The sequence below is a fragment of the Oratosquilla oratoria genome, chromosome 40, assembly GCF_046742065.1.
Source record: "Oratosquilla oratoria isolate Oo_2021 chromosome 40, ASM4674206v1, whole genome shotgun sequence".
Lineage (NCBI taxonomy): Eukaryota > Metazoa > Arthropoda > Malacostraca > Stomatopoda > Squillidae > Oratosquilla > Oratosquilla oratoria.
Window position 1 is genome coordinate 26,310,381 of NC_134816.1, and position 15,273 is coordinate 26,325,653.

A 15,273-nucleotide genomic window follows, 5' to 3' on the forward strand; every position below is an offset into this window, starting at 1 on the left:
GAGAATAAACACAAACCGATCCTGGGCGAGCGGGTGGTCGGCTGTCCTAGGTAGCCCATAGCCCATAGCAAGATCTAAGAATATAAGGTCTAACCACTTCCGACCGAATTTCGAGGGAGTTGGCGCAGCGAGCCCGTGAACGTCACCTGGCTGTTCAAAGTGGGGTTAGCGGGTCCTATAGCTGTCAGTTGAAGTTGGTCCGTCGTTCGAAAATGACGTTGCCTTCGCTCGCACCGCTCCAATCAATTAGTTATATTCTGACAAATATTATATAAAATATATATAAAATATTATAGTTCCTGTCTATATATATGAATATATAATATATATGATATATATATATATATAATATATATATATATAACATATAAAATATTATAGTTCCTGTCTTCCTTGGCGTTTCACAGTTTTCTTCAGTGTATCACAAAGAGAAAATGGACGCATCCAAATGACGTCAGAAGCTGCGCAGAACTGCGCCAGCGGTTAGACCTGTTTACTTAGACCTTGGCCCATAGAACAGCCTCTTCGATCGCAACAGCAACAACTCTAATAGCTCCAAGACCTCTCTCCTAGTATCAAATCGAGATCTCAGGCTCGCCACATTCTCGTCAGATTCGGTGAATAAATAGAATAAGACCACTGCTTTGATTTCCTTCCTTGATCGTCCTTCATACTAGAATACTACACGCCCATGATGATTCCGGGGAAAGTGACGACAAAAAAGAATTAGGCCCAGATTTGCATTATGAGAACATTATTTTACTTCGCGATTATACATAAACATGATAGAAATATCCTACATGCATTATCATTAAACAATTTTGCAAGAAAAGGAATCAATTGCACAAAAAATGTCCGCCCATGAATATCATGATGATTCCGGGGAAAGTGACGACGTAAAAGAAGTAGGCCCAGATTTGCATTCTGAGAACATTATTTTACTTCGCGCTTGTAAATAAACATTATAGAAATATCTTGTTTATGCAAGAAAACGAACCAGTTGCATAAAATGCCTCCGAAACGTCTCAGACTTTAAACATATAGTGAAACGTCACTTTGATCTTTTGCAGTAATCCGTATGTCTTTCTTTCAATCTTGCTGATGTGTTTGTACGTCAGGTGATAGGTTGTCTTTTATCAACACTCCCAAATATTCCTCCTCTTTTGTTTTTATGTGTGCGTGTTTACCTAATTATAATATACAGTTTAGGAGCAGCGATCGTTGGGTACAGTCTTCTATTGTCTAATTTTCTATCATAACTAGACTCAAATTCATGTACAGTTCCTACGTAATCTATATCCTTGATTTCTAATCCTCATATTTAAATTTGAACTCGTATATTGCTTGAGCTTGGACAATATCACCCTCTAAGATATTCTATATATTTATGCATCTACATGGAGAATGTTTCTTCACATTTTTGGACATGTGGTCTTTCTTAGTTTACTCCCATGACCTATTAAAGCCCTCTCGTATTTAATCAGGAGATCTCTTCTGTTAATGCAACCTATCCCCACCTGAACACTGTAATGACATAACCACTTTCTTTTATATCTTTCAAAGTTGGCAGACCCAGTAATTTGAGTCTTTCCTCATACGGTTTATCTGTCAGGTTGGAGATTAATTTGGGTGCTGCCCTTTTATTCTATCGATCTTACTTTATATACTTCAGTCTGGGTGGGGACCGTACTACTGATGCATATCCCAGTCTTGGAATTGAGTGTGTGTGTGTATTACCTAGTTGTATTTTACGGGAAGGGGAGCTATGCTCGTGGGGTCCCGTCTTCATATCTCATTTATATCTAAACTTTTTTTCAATTCATGTATTGTTTTTGCACACACCACTTTCTCATCTAACTTGTTCGAACTATCTATTACTCTGTGAGGAAAGCTGTTCTTTTTCAGATCTCTTCTATAGCTTTCTTGGTTTTCTTTCCGTGTCCTCTTGTATTTCTATCATCCCATTTTATCAGATTCTCTCTATCAATAATTTCTATGCCTTTCATGATTCTGTAAATAGCTATCAAATCTCCCCTCTCTCTTCTTTGTTCTAGTGTCTGTAGTTCAAGTTTTGCTAGTCTCTCTTCATATGATAGTTTTGAGAGTGTTGGTGCCAATTTTGTAATTGCTCTTTGTATTCTTTCAAGTTTTTTATGCATTTTTTTTTTTTGTACTTGGTGACCACATCGTTGCTGCATATTCCAATCTTGGTCTTATCAGAGTGATTAGAATTTTCTTCACCATTTCTTCATCCAGGTATGTAAATACCACTTTGATTGTTCTTATTAAATTATAAGTTTCTCTAAAAAAATTATTTATATGTTTCTCAGGTGACATATTATTCATAATAATGACTCCCAGGCCCTTCTCATTTTCTACTTTTTTTTATTCCTTCTTCTCCCAATTTATATGATCCTGTTATTCTTTTTTTGCTTTTTCCAAATTCCATTATACTACACTTTTTAGTGTTGAAATCCATCTCCCACTTCCTACTCCATTCCCATACTTTATTTAGATCACTCTGTAGTGACTCACAATCTTCTTCCGTGTTCACTTTTTTTTTAATAGTTTTGCATCATCTGCAAAGAAGCTCATATAACTTTCAATTTCTTCATCCATATCATTAATATATATAGCAAACATTATTGGGGCTAGAACTGTTCCTTGTGGAACACCGCTTATTACGTCATCCCATTTGTGGTGTGAGCGTGAGTGTGTATGGCGCGGATGGGGACGGACGGTTGGCACCCCCTCCCCCTCTTTCTGGGGGGGGGAGAAGGGGTCAAAGGGCATGAGCGCTGGTATCCCCCTTCCCACCCGAATGCGGGAGGGGGTGGCCTCACGTTGGCTTGGGTGGCACAGTGCCGAACAAGGACCGCGCGTGGGTGGTGGTGAATGCGAGTGTGAGTAGAGTGTACAGTACCCGGAAAGGGGGATATGATAAGCTAGCATTAATGGTTAGGAGGTAGGGAATTAGGCTAGAGAAGTGGAGAGTGTGCCGCAAAGGAATGTAAGGGCCCACCCAGGAGCGACCGAAACCGAAGAACCGACGTCATCGACACACAAGTAAGTACTTTTGAATCACAAGCTATCTAGGCTCTGCAAAAATGACTACGGCCGCAAGTGGAAACGGGCCGTCAATGTCCGCACCTGAGAGTGAAAAAGAACCGTTCAAGGTGAATAGTGTCACCTTAAGGCCGTTTGACGGGACAGGAGATGTCTCCGTGTGGCTAACAAAGGCAGCCTTGGTCGCGCGGCTAACGGGAGTGAGGGATGTGGCGAGTTACATCGCGCTAAATTTAGTGGGCGCGGCTTTATCCGTCTACATGGAGATGGCAACCGAAGATCAAAAGGAAGTGGAAAAGGTGAAGGAGAGGTTACAGGGAGTTTTTGGCGAGAGTCCCTTCGAAGCGTACTGCAAACTACGGCGAATGCGGTGGACGGGAGAACAGGTTGACGTGTTCGCAAATGACATTAGGCGATTGGCAGGCCTGATTAATCTCGAAGGCAACTCCCTGGAGATGGTAGTGAGGATGGCTTTCGTGAATGGGTTTCCGGATTACATATCGACTGGGCTGCAGGCAACGGAAAATGCAGCAAAGGCAGACATGAGCGAACTTATAGCCCGCGCCAGGCTCCTGACTAAGGCTAAGGATGAAGGGCCGATGGTGGCTGTGGCCAACGAACAGACACAAAGGAGAGTGCCCTCGGCAGGAGAAGGCGCGCGGGCGAGAGTGGCCACGGACCGAGAAGGGAGAACGGGTGAGCTCGGGGGTGACTACAACAGATGGCGCGGGCTGTCGAGGGTCCGTTGTTACGAGTGCCGGAGACTGGGTCACCTGGCAAGGGACTGTAAGGAGGTAGAGCTTATCTGTTACTCGTGCAATCAGCCAGGGCACATGGCCCGAAATTGCAGTCAGGGAAACGGGACATCGGCGGCCACTATGCGAGGGGCCGCCGAGGAAATGTAAGGACACCGTTCAGTCGTATGCCGATCGTGGATATTTGGGTGAGAGGGAGACGCGCGAGGGCGCTGATAGACTCTGGCTGTTCAACCACGATCGTGAGGACCGATATAGTTCAAGAGTTCAGACGGGGAGATGTGGCCCTGACGACAGTCGACGGGAGAGAGACGATATGCGATGGCGACCAGGAAATTGAAATGATAGTGGAGGGTATCCCGATACGACTAAGAGTGCTCGTCATTAGAACGATTCTGGAGGGAATTGACGTGGTGCTGGGAATGGACGGAATTACCCAGCTTGGAGAAGTCACGTTCATCGGTGGGCTCGTGCGGATTGGAATGAGGCAGGACTCGGAAGAGAGGATGAAGAACCGACCGAGGCCGGGTGAGGACGTAGGAATGGCAATGGGAGCCGCGGAGGGCGGTGCTGGCCCGAAGCTCGACCCTGAGGAGAGGGCGACGCCGTGCACGATTGAGGACGAGGACTTCCGGGCGGAATTTGACGGCCGGAAGTGGGAAGTAGAGTGGTATCCGAAGGAAAGCTCGCCCGTCTTGAAGAACAAAGTCGACTGCTACACACGGACCCTCAGAGAGGGGGTGAGGGAGGACTTTGACCTCGAAGTGGAGCGATGGATCGAGGAAGGAATCTTGAGTCCCTGGGAGGAACCGGTGGAGGGCGGAATCCTGCCCTTGATGGCGGTAGTGCAGCCAACCAAGAGAAAGGTACGACCGGTGCTGGACTTCCGAGAGCTGAACCAGTTCGTGAAGTGTCATACTGGCGACGATTTTGTAGATGTATGTAGTGAGACCCTACGCAGGTGGCGCCGAAGGAGGGGGGCGTCCGCCGTTGTAGACTTGCGGGCGGTTTACTTGCAAATTCACGTGACTAAGAAGTTATGGAAGTACCAGCAAGTAAAATACAAAGGGAGAATTTACTGCTTGACCAGACTTGGTTTTGGGCTCAGCTCGGCCCCGAGGATCATGACGAGAATCCTGAAGACGGTACTGGGGAAGACTGAAGCGATGAAGAAGGGCACTGACTCGTACCTAGACGACATACTGGTGGACGATGGCATAGTATCGACGTCGAACGTGGTGGAACATCTGGCTCGATACGGATTGACAGCTAAGGAACCGGAGCCGTTGGAGGGAGGAGCGGTGTTGGGACTGCGACTGGAAAGGAACGCGGCAGGAACGCTGATGTTCAAGCGAGGGAACGAGATCCCAAAGGTGACGGACGAAATGTGTAAACGAGAACTTTTCTCCCTTTGCGGCAAATTAGTGGGCCACTACCCGATCGCCGGATGGCTTCGTACGGCATGTAGCTACATTAAGAGGAGGGCGGGATCGAAAGATTGGGGAGAGAAGGTTGATGAGGACACGCTAACCATGATGCACGACGTTGTCCAGAGGACGATGCACGATGATCCTGTGAGAGGACAGTGGAACGCGCCCCAGCAGAGCCAGGGCGTAGTATGGTGCGACGCGAGTAGTATCGCAACCGGCGCCGTCTTGGAGATAGGGAACGTGATAGTCGAAGATGGAGCGTGGCAGCGGAAGAAGGACGACTACCACCATATTAACGTGTCAGAGTTGGACGCGGTCATAAAAGGAACAAATTTGGCGCTGAAATGGGGGCTGCGTGAGATCGAGATCAGGACGGACTCAGCCACGGTAGCGGGGTGGACTCGGTGCTGACGGCTGAAAAGAGAGTACGCACGAAAGGAGCTGCAGAGATCCTGGTGAAGCGCCGCCTCGGGATCCTGAGAGAGTTAATCGACGAGTTCGGCATGAAGATAAGGGTGAGGAAGGTATCCTCGGAGGCGAACAAAGCGGACGCGCTTACCAGAGTAAAGAGGAGCTGGCTGAAAGCGAAGGAAGAACAGGAAGAGAAGCTCGAGATGTGCGCCGCTGGGTTCTTTCGTGCGAAAGAGTTGCACGAAACGCATCATCTAGGGGTCGGTAGGTCATTGTTCCTTGCAAGGAAGGTTAACCCGAACATATCAAGGGAAGAGGTGCGGCATGCGGTGAGGGCGTGTGCCCGCTGTCAGTCCATAAACCCAGCCCCCAGACCGCATTCAGCGGGGGAGCTCTGCGTGGAAGAGAACTGGGGGCGGCTGGCAATTGACGTAACCCACTATCAAGGCACCAGATACTTATCGATGGTCGACTGCGGCCCAGGGCGGTTCGGCATTTGGCGAGAACTGAAGGCGGAGACTGGAGAAGAGATTGCGCGGGTGATGGACGAGGTATTTTTGGAGCGGGGCCCAGTGGATGAAGTCCTGATGGACAACGGCCCGGCGTTTCGGTCGGAGGCACTGAAAGGTACATTGGACAAGTGGAACACAAGACGCTTCTTCCGGGCAGCGTACCGGCCGAGCGGAAATGGGATAGTAGAACGACACCATCGTACAATTAAGGCCATAGCTGAGAGGGCGCGAATACCGCCGACGGAGGCAGTTTTCTGGTATAATATCTCCCCCTGGTCAGGCCAAGACGACCGCTCGGTTCCGCAAAAGGCTGTGTTCAAATATGATTGGCGCCATCCGCTGCAGGGACCGAAACTGCCGGCCAACGCCGAAGAAGGCCCCGCCTCAGTGCAGGTGGGGGAGGAGGTATGGGTGAGACCAAAGGACAGGAAGTGCACGTCACAGTGGACGAGAGGGACAGTGACGGAGGTGAACTCCCGGAACAATGTTTCTATTGAGGGAGTGCCGCGACATATCTTGGATATACGGCGGGTAGTGAGTGAAGGAGAAGATGAGGAGGAAGGCCACGGAGCGACAACAGAAGAGGATGGGGTGTCTCAGAGACCCCAGCGCGAAAGACGCCCGCCAAGGTGGCTACAGGACTACGATATAGAGGAAGGAGAAGACGAGGAGTAGGGTGATCTCTAGATCAAGGGGGGGTGTGGTGTGAGCGTGAGTGTGTGTGTGTGTGTTGGGTTACAGCATCACCTATAGATCTGACTTCTCGGGAGGGTAATAGCTGTCGACCACGAATCTTGCACATGATCCATGACCATGAAGTGAATCACTTGCAAAGCAATCATCGGATAATTTTGGAGTGTGGAAGTTAAATTTGTACACATATTGGTAAATCAATCCGAGAGTTAAACAATTTAGTGAAGAGGAATTTGTATACGGCAACCAGGATGAAAATCTTGAAATATTGAAAAGATGTTGCATCTATTGTAATTAAGTATCATCAAATTCGAGAACGTTAGAAAACTTCCCTGGTTGAGTTCTCTAACTTTCGTCGGAACTAGAAGTGTATTCTTGAGACTTCGATCGAACTGTAGAATTCCTTTGCCGAGGTTTATTAGTTGCGTCTGGTACCAGCGCTGAAGCCTGTCTGACATTCAGTTAACTAAACGTAATCTCGTTCGGCTGGGATTCTTACGAGCTCGTAAAACGGCTTCGAAACCACGGGACAACTAATACTTTAAGTAAGTTCTCAAAGTTCCCGATTTGTTAATCAAAATTACAACATAGGCTTAATAAATAATAAAGAGGGAGGGGAGTTTAATAATATATTAATTAAAATTACGATAGTGTGGTACGAAGTTACAGGTAAGGTTCCCGATTCGAAATTAAACAAGCTTTCGGGAAATTGCCGTAGCTCAAGGTAAACCATGCAATTCCCGTAACAACAATTACCACACATCATAACATTACTTGGTGCACGTACCACCTTCCTTAGTGGAAAGAAGCTGAAAATAATATAGTTTTGGTTGGAATTCCGACCTTGTCATATATATGTGTGCATTTCTTTTTCATTGTTCAAGTTGATATATACATACTGACTAAACTGTTTAAGTTTTATTGCTCAGACAGACAGACAGACTTTATTTGGCAATAAATCAATGTACATGAAGTGCAAATAATGACAAGAACACATAGTTCGAAATAATAAATGTAAATTGCCGAGGATAACACAAAAAGCATGAACGCTTATTTCCATAAAAAAGTATCAGAATTCTTTATTCCATGTAAATACCATGAAAATAATAATTGTATATTTTCACCTAGAATAGTGGCATAAAGCAAAGCATACATGGTTGAATTTATTTCGTACAGTAATAAAAAAATTAAAATAGAGTGAAAAATAAACGCTAGGTTATAGGCAAGATCTAAGAATATAAGGTCTAACCACTTCCGACCGAATTTCGAGGGAGTTGGCGCAGCGGGCCCGTGAACGTCACCTGGCTGTTCAAAGTGGGGTTAGGGGGTGCTATAGCTGTCAGTTGAAGCTGGTCCGTCGTTCAAAAATGACGTCGCCTTCGCTCGCACCGCTCCACGAATTAGTTATATTCTGACAAATATTATACAAAATATATATATAAATATATATAAAATATTATAGTTCCTGTCTATATATATGAATATATAGTATATATAATATATATATATAATATATAAAATATTATAGTTCCTGTCTTCCTTGGCGTTAAACAGTTTTCTTCAGTGTATCACAAAGAGAAAATGGACTCAGCCAAATGACGTCAGAATCTGCGCAGAAGAATGTAAACGGTCTGACCTGTATATTTAGACCTTGGGTTATAGGTACACACGAACTACGAATTTGTACTGTGTGTGTTTACATTACGGCAATAGGTGGAGAAGTGTCGTAGTCTAGGTAAGTGCACCGTTCTTATATACTCCGCAAAGGGGAGAAAGATGCTTGATTATTCAGATTTAAATCACTCTGAAGACTTATACATCGAAGTGTGACTTCTTGTTAATTTGTGTTATTCTGAGGCCTCGAGATACGTTCTGTTAATATACTATATAGGTAGGGATATGGAAATTACTCATTTCATGCGGAAAAATTGGCCTGCAAGACGTTTGATTGGATTGTGTGGAGAGATTGTTTATTTTGAGTATTATTTTAGTTGAGCACACTTATGCAATATGAATATGGCATTAGAAAATTAAATATTAATTTTGTAAATTAAAATACATGAACGTAGTATGCGATCCAAAAACCCCGATTTCCCGCACGTCCCCCCACATCGTTCGGGAGATGTAGTCATAAGTGCATAACTTCAATATTTAATTACTTCAAAAGTACGCATTTGCGACAGAAATGATGTACACCATCGTTCATATCACAACATTTCTCACCAGAAACACCTAAGCCACATATCAAATTCTATGGTTGGGTGAAACTATAAATTGACCCAAAAGACAGTATTTGCTGAAAGCAATACATACAGTGATGCATTAACAGCTACTTGGACGTTGGTGAGCTATGAGATGCCATGTTTGTTAATGTTTATTGTCAAAAACAAACTAAAGGAAATCTAATAAATTGGTATAGTTTAACCTAACCCAACCTTATAGCTGGCTACGGGATATGCATTTAGCATCCCTAGACGTCATCAGACTAGACTAGACCAAATTGGGTATTTTTTTTAGAAGTGCATATCTATGTGGTATATACTATATTACATTGGTGTATTATAATTTACAAACTTGTTTAATTTTCTATTGCTATATTGCGTAGGTGTGCACTTTTAAAAATTTACCCCAAGTTGTTAGACCCGTTAGTTTGTCTTCCACAGCAATCGAAGATATCTGAGTTGTCACTGATATATCTTTTAGCAAGGTTTTTGTCATTGATTTCTAACAACAAAAATGGATATTATGTTGATGCATATTAATTTACTAAGTTAATATTTTTTTATTTTTTTATTGATATATCACATGTACACTTCTGGAGTAATATATACTTATACCAAAGGCTTTTTTCTCCCTTATAAGGGAGGTAGCCAAAAAAACCCATAAAAACCACTCCCACCCATTCCATCTCTATCATACTCCACTCCCCTTCCACCCTCTTCCCTCCCTCTCATCTTGGCACCTCCTGGATGACGGGTCATCTCTGCATCTCACCCACTGCCCTGGGTCAGAAGCAGTGTCACAAGACACAGCACACCCACAACAAGGGTGCTTCATTAAATTGGCAAAACCCCCCCCCCTCCCCGTGCCTCAGTGATGGAAACATTTATGATTGAAGATGCACACAAATTTCTGTTAATTTTGAGGTATCTTTCTATCAAAAAGAATGAAGACCATTAATTGCCATGATATATGTTCAGAATAATGCCCAGCACTACAATTTGTTTATGGTATGCCTATGAATAATGTTCAAAAGCTGGGTTCACTTTATGCACAAGGTATTGGGGCATTCTCTGTTAAATCAACCAAAATTTTTTTAAATTAACACCCTCATCTCTCAGATTTTGATGGTAAGCTATGAGAAACAATTAACAGTGTTGTTAAACAGCCTGTTGAAATAAGTTGCTACTTGTATTAATTTTAGCATCCTTGTCAACGGGTTAGTACAGTTGCAGCCATATAACTGGGTGGTTGCTCTGATCCTTCGTGACTCAAGGCTCAAAACATCAAGTGTACATGGCTATACATGGACAAGGATGCTAAAATTAGACAAGTTGCAACTTATTTCAACAGGCTGTTTAGCAACACTGTTAATTGTTTCTCATAGCTTACCAACATACACTTTGGGTTTTATGATTGTTTCTCATTGCTAAGAACCCTATCATTGCTTTTACTGTATATCTAGAAAAATCTATATGTCAAAATATGAGCCTAAGTGTGGAAAAATAGGTAGAATTGATGCCAGACTTAGGAATGTGTTCACTTATAGGTTAGTTTTATGAAAAATACTTTCATACACAAACTTTTTTTTGCTGATTCTAATACCTAATGCCTTAGCCTTCATTTTTTACATCTATAAAAAAAAATTCTCATTTGATACCCCAGAGGTCAAATTGTAACCAAATATTGTTTTTTGTATAACTTATTAATTTTTCAACCTAGAGTTTTAAAACCTATATATTTGAATTCTTTGGCTTTCTCTGATTCTAAATATATATATATATATGCAATTCTGATAATTATTAACCAAGTTATGGGTCACTGAAAACATATAATCTCACATGTGACCTCAAAATTCCTGAGGTCATATCTTTTGAACCGTTTGTCCAATTGATCTAAAAATATCAGAAATGGATTCAGGGCTTATGATTTCCCTTTGAACCATATTTCATCAAAATCTGAGAGATGAGGGTGTTAATTTAAAAAAAAAATTGGTTGATTTAACAGAGAATGCCCCTAAAGGGGAGAGATTGCTTTGATAGAAGAGATCTGATTAAAGATGGTAGGGCTTTAAGAGGTTATGGAAGTAAATTAAGAAAGACCACATGTGGAAAGGATGTGAAGAAATACAGTTTTCCATATAGATGTATAAATATGTGGAATAGCTTAGAAGGTGATGTAGCCCAAACTCAAACAATATACGAGTTCAAATCTAAATATGATAATTGGAAATCAAAGATATAGATTAAGTTAGAATCATACATGAATTTGAGCCTAGGTTTGTTAGAAAATTAGAGAACAGGAGACAGGACCCAATGAATGTTGCTCCTTTCCTGTATATAGACACTCCTCTACTTATGTTCATTCGTTTTACGTTTTTTCGATTTTACGTTTGAACTGACTAAAAAAAAATGGTAAATTTTTTTGGAGTGAATTTTTTATTTTAGCGCGCTTTCCGTAGTTCAAACAATACTTACGCATGACGCTGCGTCCATTGTTTACATGATACAAACGACAGACTGAACGTGCCTTGCCTCCTCCTCCTCCACCATCTCAATTTATGTTGCTTGAATTTAATTTATTTGAAATTAATGTTACAGTAAACTCGCGCTTATCCGAACGCGTTTTAACCGAATATTTTCTCAATACGGTAGCCATCGCTTCAACCGAATGTATTTGGATCTCAACCGAACATTCAAACACCCCGCCGCCTCTTCCGCCACCCGCAAGCTTCACTAAGTGCTCACACGGTGGCAGCACACTCCATGTTTACACCTAATCGGCTGTTTATACTCTATACTATAGAGAATATGTTTATGAACTATTATAAGCATTTCCATGTGTATGTTAAGTTTACAGGTACGAATATTGCATACGACATTACCGCATAAAACTCTACGGGAATGAAACATACAAAGTTGGATTAACCGAACATTTCGGTTAATCGGACATTTCTAATCCCCCTTGGAGTTCGGGTAAGTGGAAGTTTACTGTATTTTACAATGTTATGTGTATAATTAATGATTTAGGGGTGTTTTATAAGATACAGTAATAGAATTTACGGATGTATAGTACAGTAACAACTTACGTTCATTTTCAACTTATGTTCGGCCGTTCGGAACGCAACTAAAACGTAAGTTGAGGAGCGTCTGTACTACAATAAGGTAAATACATAAAGTCAGCTCATGCACAAGTATATACAGTAAGGAAGTGCATTCAAACCAGCAGAGCTAAAAAAGCAGTAAGGCCTAGAAAGATGTAAACAGTTAATGTGATGATAATATGTGTCCCAAGGAAGTTGGATTTGTGTCTCTTGCATGTGAAACAAGAGCTGTAGGCTACCCCCAAAGACACCCAGGGTTAACTATTGTGAAGGTCAGATGTCTTGTGTAGAATTTCTTATATTTTCAATTTGTAGATAGACTGAATATTAGTATTAGTATTATTTACTTTTTATATTACAGTATTATTATTATTATTATTATTATTTTTTTTATTTTTTTTTTTTAGGGAAAAATGAGTTTCTTCAAGATCTACTTCTGTGGAAGTATTCGTGCTGGCAGAGACGATGTTGGTATTTACCAGAAGATTGTTGATGAACTTAAGAAATATGGAGAAGTCTTGACCCCACATGTTGCAGATCCCAGTGTTACTGCACTTGGAGGAGAAGGTATTATATCAGAAAAGCATGCTGGCAGGAGATTTTTGCGACTCGTAATAAGGCTGAAGCTGAATATTGTATATAGCTAGAAATAGATAAATAAAAATAATGGGATTAATATATTTAAGGCATTATAGTAGCTCGCATTAAGGGTTTATCTCCTGAGCAGAATTGTAGCAAACCAGTTTAGAATACTATCACTGAAACAGCAATGCTAAATCTGTTAGCACTGCTGAGTTGCAAATTCTGTAGTTTTATCATACAGTTATGTGAACTTTAGATAGAGATAGACTTTATTTGGCAAAGAATCAATATACATGAAGTGCAGATAACGACAAGAACACATAATTCGAAATAATAATTAAAAATTGCTGAGGATAACAGAAAAAAGCATATACGCTTATTTTCATTGTTGTCCTCATTAGATTGTTATTCTACACTAAGTCACACAGACAACATACATAGGGGGTGAAGGGGACCAGAGACAATCATAAGTAATACCAGTCAGTACACATATGACACATAAACATTGTTATAGTTTTGCTAATATTACTAAAATGTTCGCAACACAGGATATTGGGACCAAAAATTGAGCCCCATCACAATAAGGAACATTGATAAATGACAATTTTAATTTGGCAACACACAGTGGTACATTCCTCCACTGTTACATAATACATTGTGGTGTTGTTAATTATTATTATTATTTTTTAAATGATTCCAACCCTGAAAAAAATACAAATACCTTATAAGAAAAATACAGTAGGACCCTACTATAATAGACTGATTGGGGTAAACAAATTCAACATAAAGCATAGTATGGAGTTTGTGCTCCAGTTTTGGAGTATTTTAGTCGTAGAAAATTAATTTTATACATAAGCTTGTCTTTCTAAGGACTTCCCTTGTAAATATTACTGCATACAATATAAACTTTATTTTAGATACATACATACATACATATATCAAGGCTTTCCCCCTTACAAGGGAGGTAGCCAAAAACGGAAAGGCATAAAATCATTTCCACCCATTCCATCCCTGAATACACTCCACACCCCTCCACCCTCCCTCTTATCTGAGCACCTCCTGGATGACGGGTCATCCCTGCACCTTGTCCACTGCCCTGGGTCAGAAGCAGTGTCGCAAGACACAGCACATCCACAGCAAGGCCGCTTTATTAGATTGGCGACCCCCCCTCTCCGTCCCCCCATTGCATAAAAGGAGAGGACGGGGAGAAATCCCTTCGGGCTGCATCAAATTTTGCTCACACATACTACCTCACCCACCTCATGCAATCACAACATCGTCCATATACAACCATTCTCCATTCATCCCTGTCTTCTGTCCTCTCCCATCCTTCCTCAACAGACATTCCCCTCTTCCCCAAAGCCCCCTTCACCCCATCCATCCACCTCATCCTAGGACATCCCCTCATGTTCACTCCTTCCATATCTGCCTTCCATACCTCTTTTACTAGTCTTTCTTCACTCATTCTTTCCATGTGTCCTTACCATCCTAATACTCTTTCATCAACCCTATCTCCCAGCTCCTTTTCCACCCCTGTTCTCCTCCTCACCTCCTCATTTCTCACTCTATCTAGCCTAGATAAAGAATAAATAAGACCAATTTTTGGCTAAACAGATTTATACCAGATCTGGGGTATTGGCTGCATGTAATTGTGTAGTATAAACTTTGCAGTAGGATGTAGTCGATACTTTAGGGACTATATGAGGCACCCCTACAAACCAGAGCCTCACACAATTTTGTCTATGGCAGAGGAAATCTCTGTCGGGAAATTATGCTACTTTATTGTACTGCAACTGTCCTTCCGTTATGCTGTCACACTCGCTCTTAATATTGTCCTGTACCACTTCTTTGAGTGTATACATTCGACCCTTCATTTAACAGGCCCCAATGTAATGGATCCTCAATTTAGCAGACAAAAATCCAGTCTGTTATAGTAGGTAATATGTGGAGAATGTAGAGCAGGGATCTGACGGCAAATAGCCTTTCAATACTGCAGCAACTATACAGCTTTCCCCACAGAGTGGTGGATGTATAGAACATACTAGACAAAACAGTAGTGTGTGCAAAAACAATACGCATAGCTCCCATTCCTGTAAGATACAATTAGGTAAATACTGTTTACTGTTGATGCGTAGGAAAGGGAAGAGCAGTGATGTATAGTCTGGGGGACAGTGGACACTGTCTGGAATATATTCTTGTCCAGAACTTTTATGTGAAAATGGGATCCAGTCTGGTTGGCTCTTAACTCTGTAAAAAGCAAAGAACATTATTATGGGGGTCTTTGTATATTTTGCGTTTTATTCACATCATTACTCATGACTGTGTCCATCAATCAAAAGAGATTCGCTACTTAACCATCACCTGACCAAGTGGTTGCTAAGCTTAGGCTGATATATTACTGTGTCAGTAGTCAGTAGAGTTGTACTCTAACATAACTATTAAAGCCCTTCATGGAACATAGTCTTTTCTCACTCATTCTTTCCATGTGCCCAAACCATCTC

At 41.9% G+C, this 15,273-nt stretch overlaps 2 protein-coding genes across 2 annotated transcripts in view; one reads left to right on the forward strand and one right to left on the reverse strand.

Annotated features, from left to right (window-relative positions):
• LOC143020713 (5-hydroxymethyl-dUMP N-hydrolase-like) overlaps positions 1-15,273 on the forward strand; it is a 53,566-nt gene that overhangs the window by 26,187 nt on the left and 12,106 nt on the right. The window contains exon 2 of the mRNA XM_076177398.1: positions 12,598-12,757. Coding sequence (XP_076033513.1) covers positions 12,604-12,757 — 154 coding nt within the window. The 5' untranslated portion in view covers positions 12,598-12,603. The remainder of the gene's footprint in view (positions 1-12,597; positions 12,758-15,273) is intronic.
• LOC143020710 (uncharacterized) overlaps positions 12,783-15,273 on the reverse strand; it is a 42,310-nt gene continuing 39,819 nt past the window's right edge. Inside the window, exon 5 of the mRNA XM_076177390.1 lies at positions 12,783-15,019. The gene's annotated coding sequence lies outside the window, so the exon portion shown is untranslated. The remainder of the gene's footprint in view (positions 15,020-15,273) is intronic.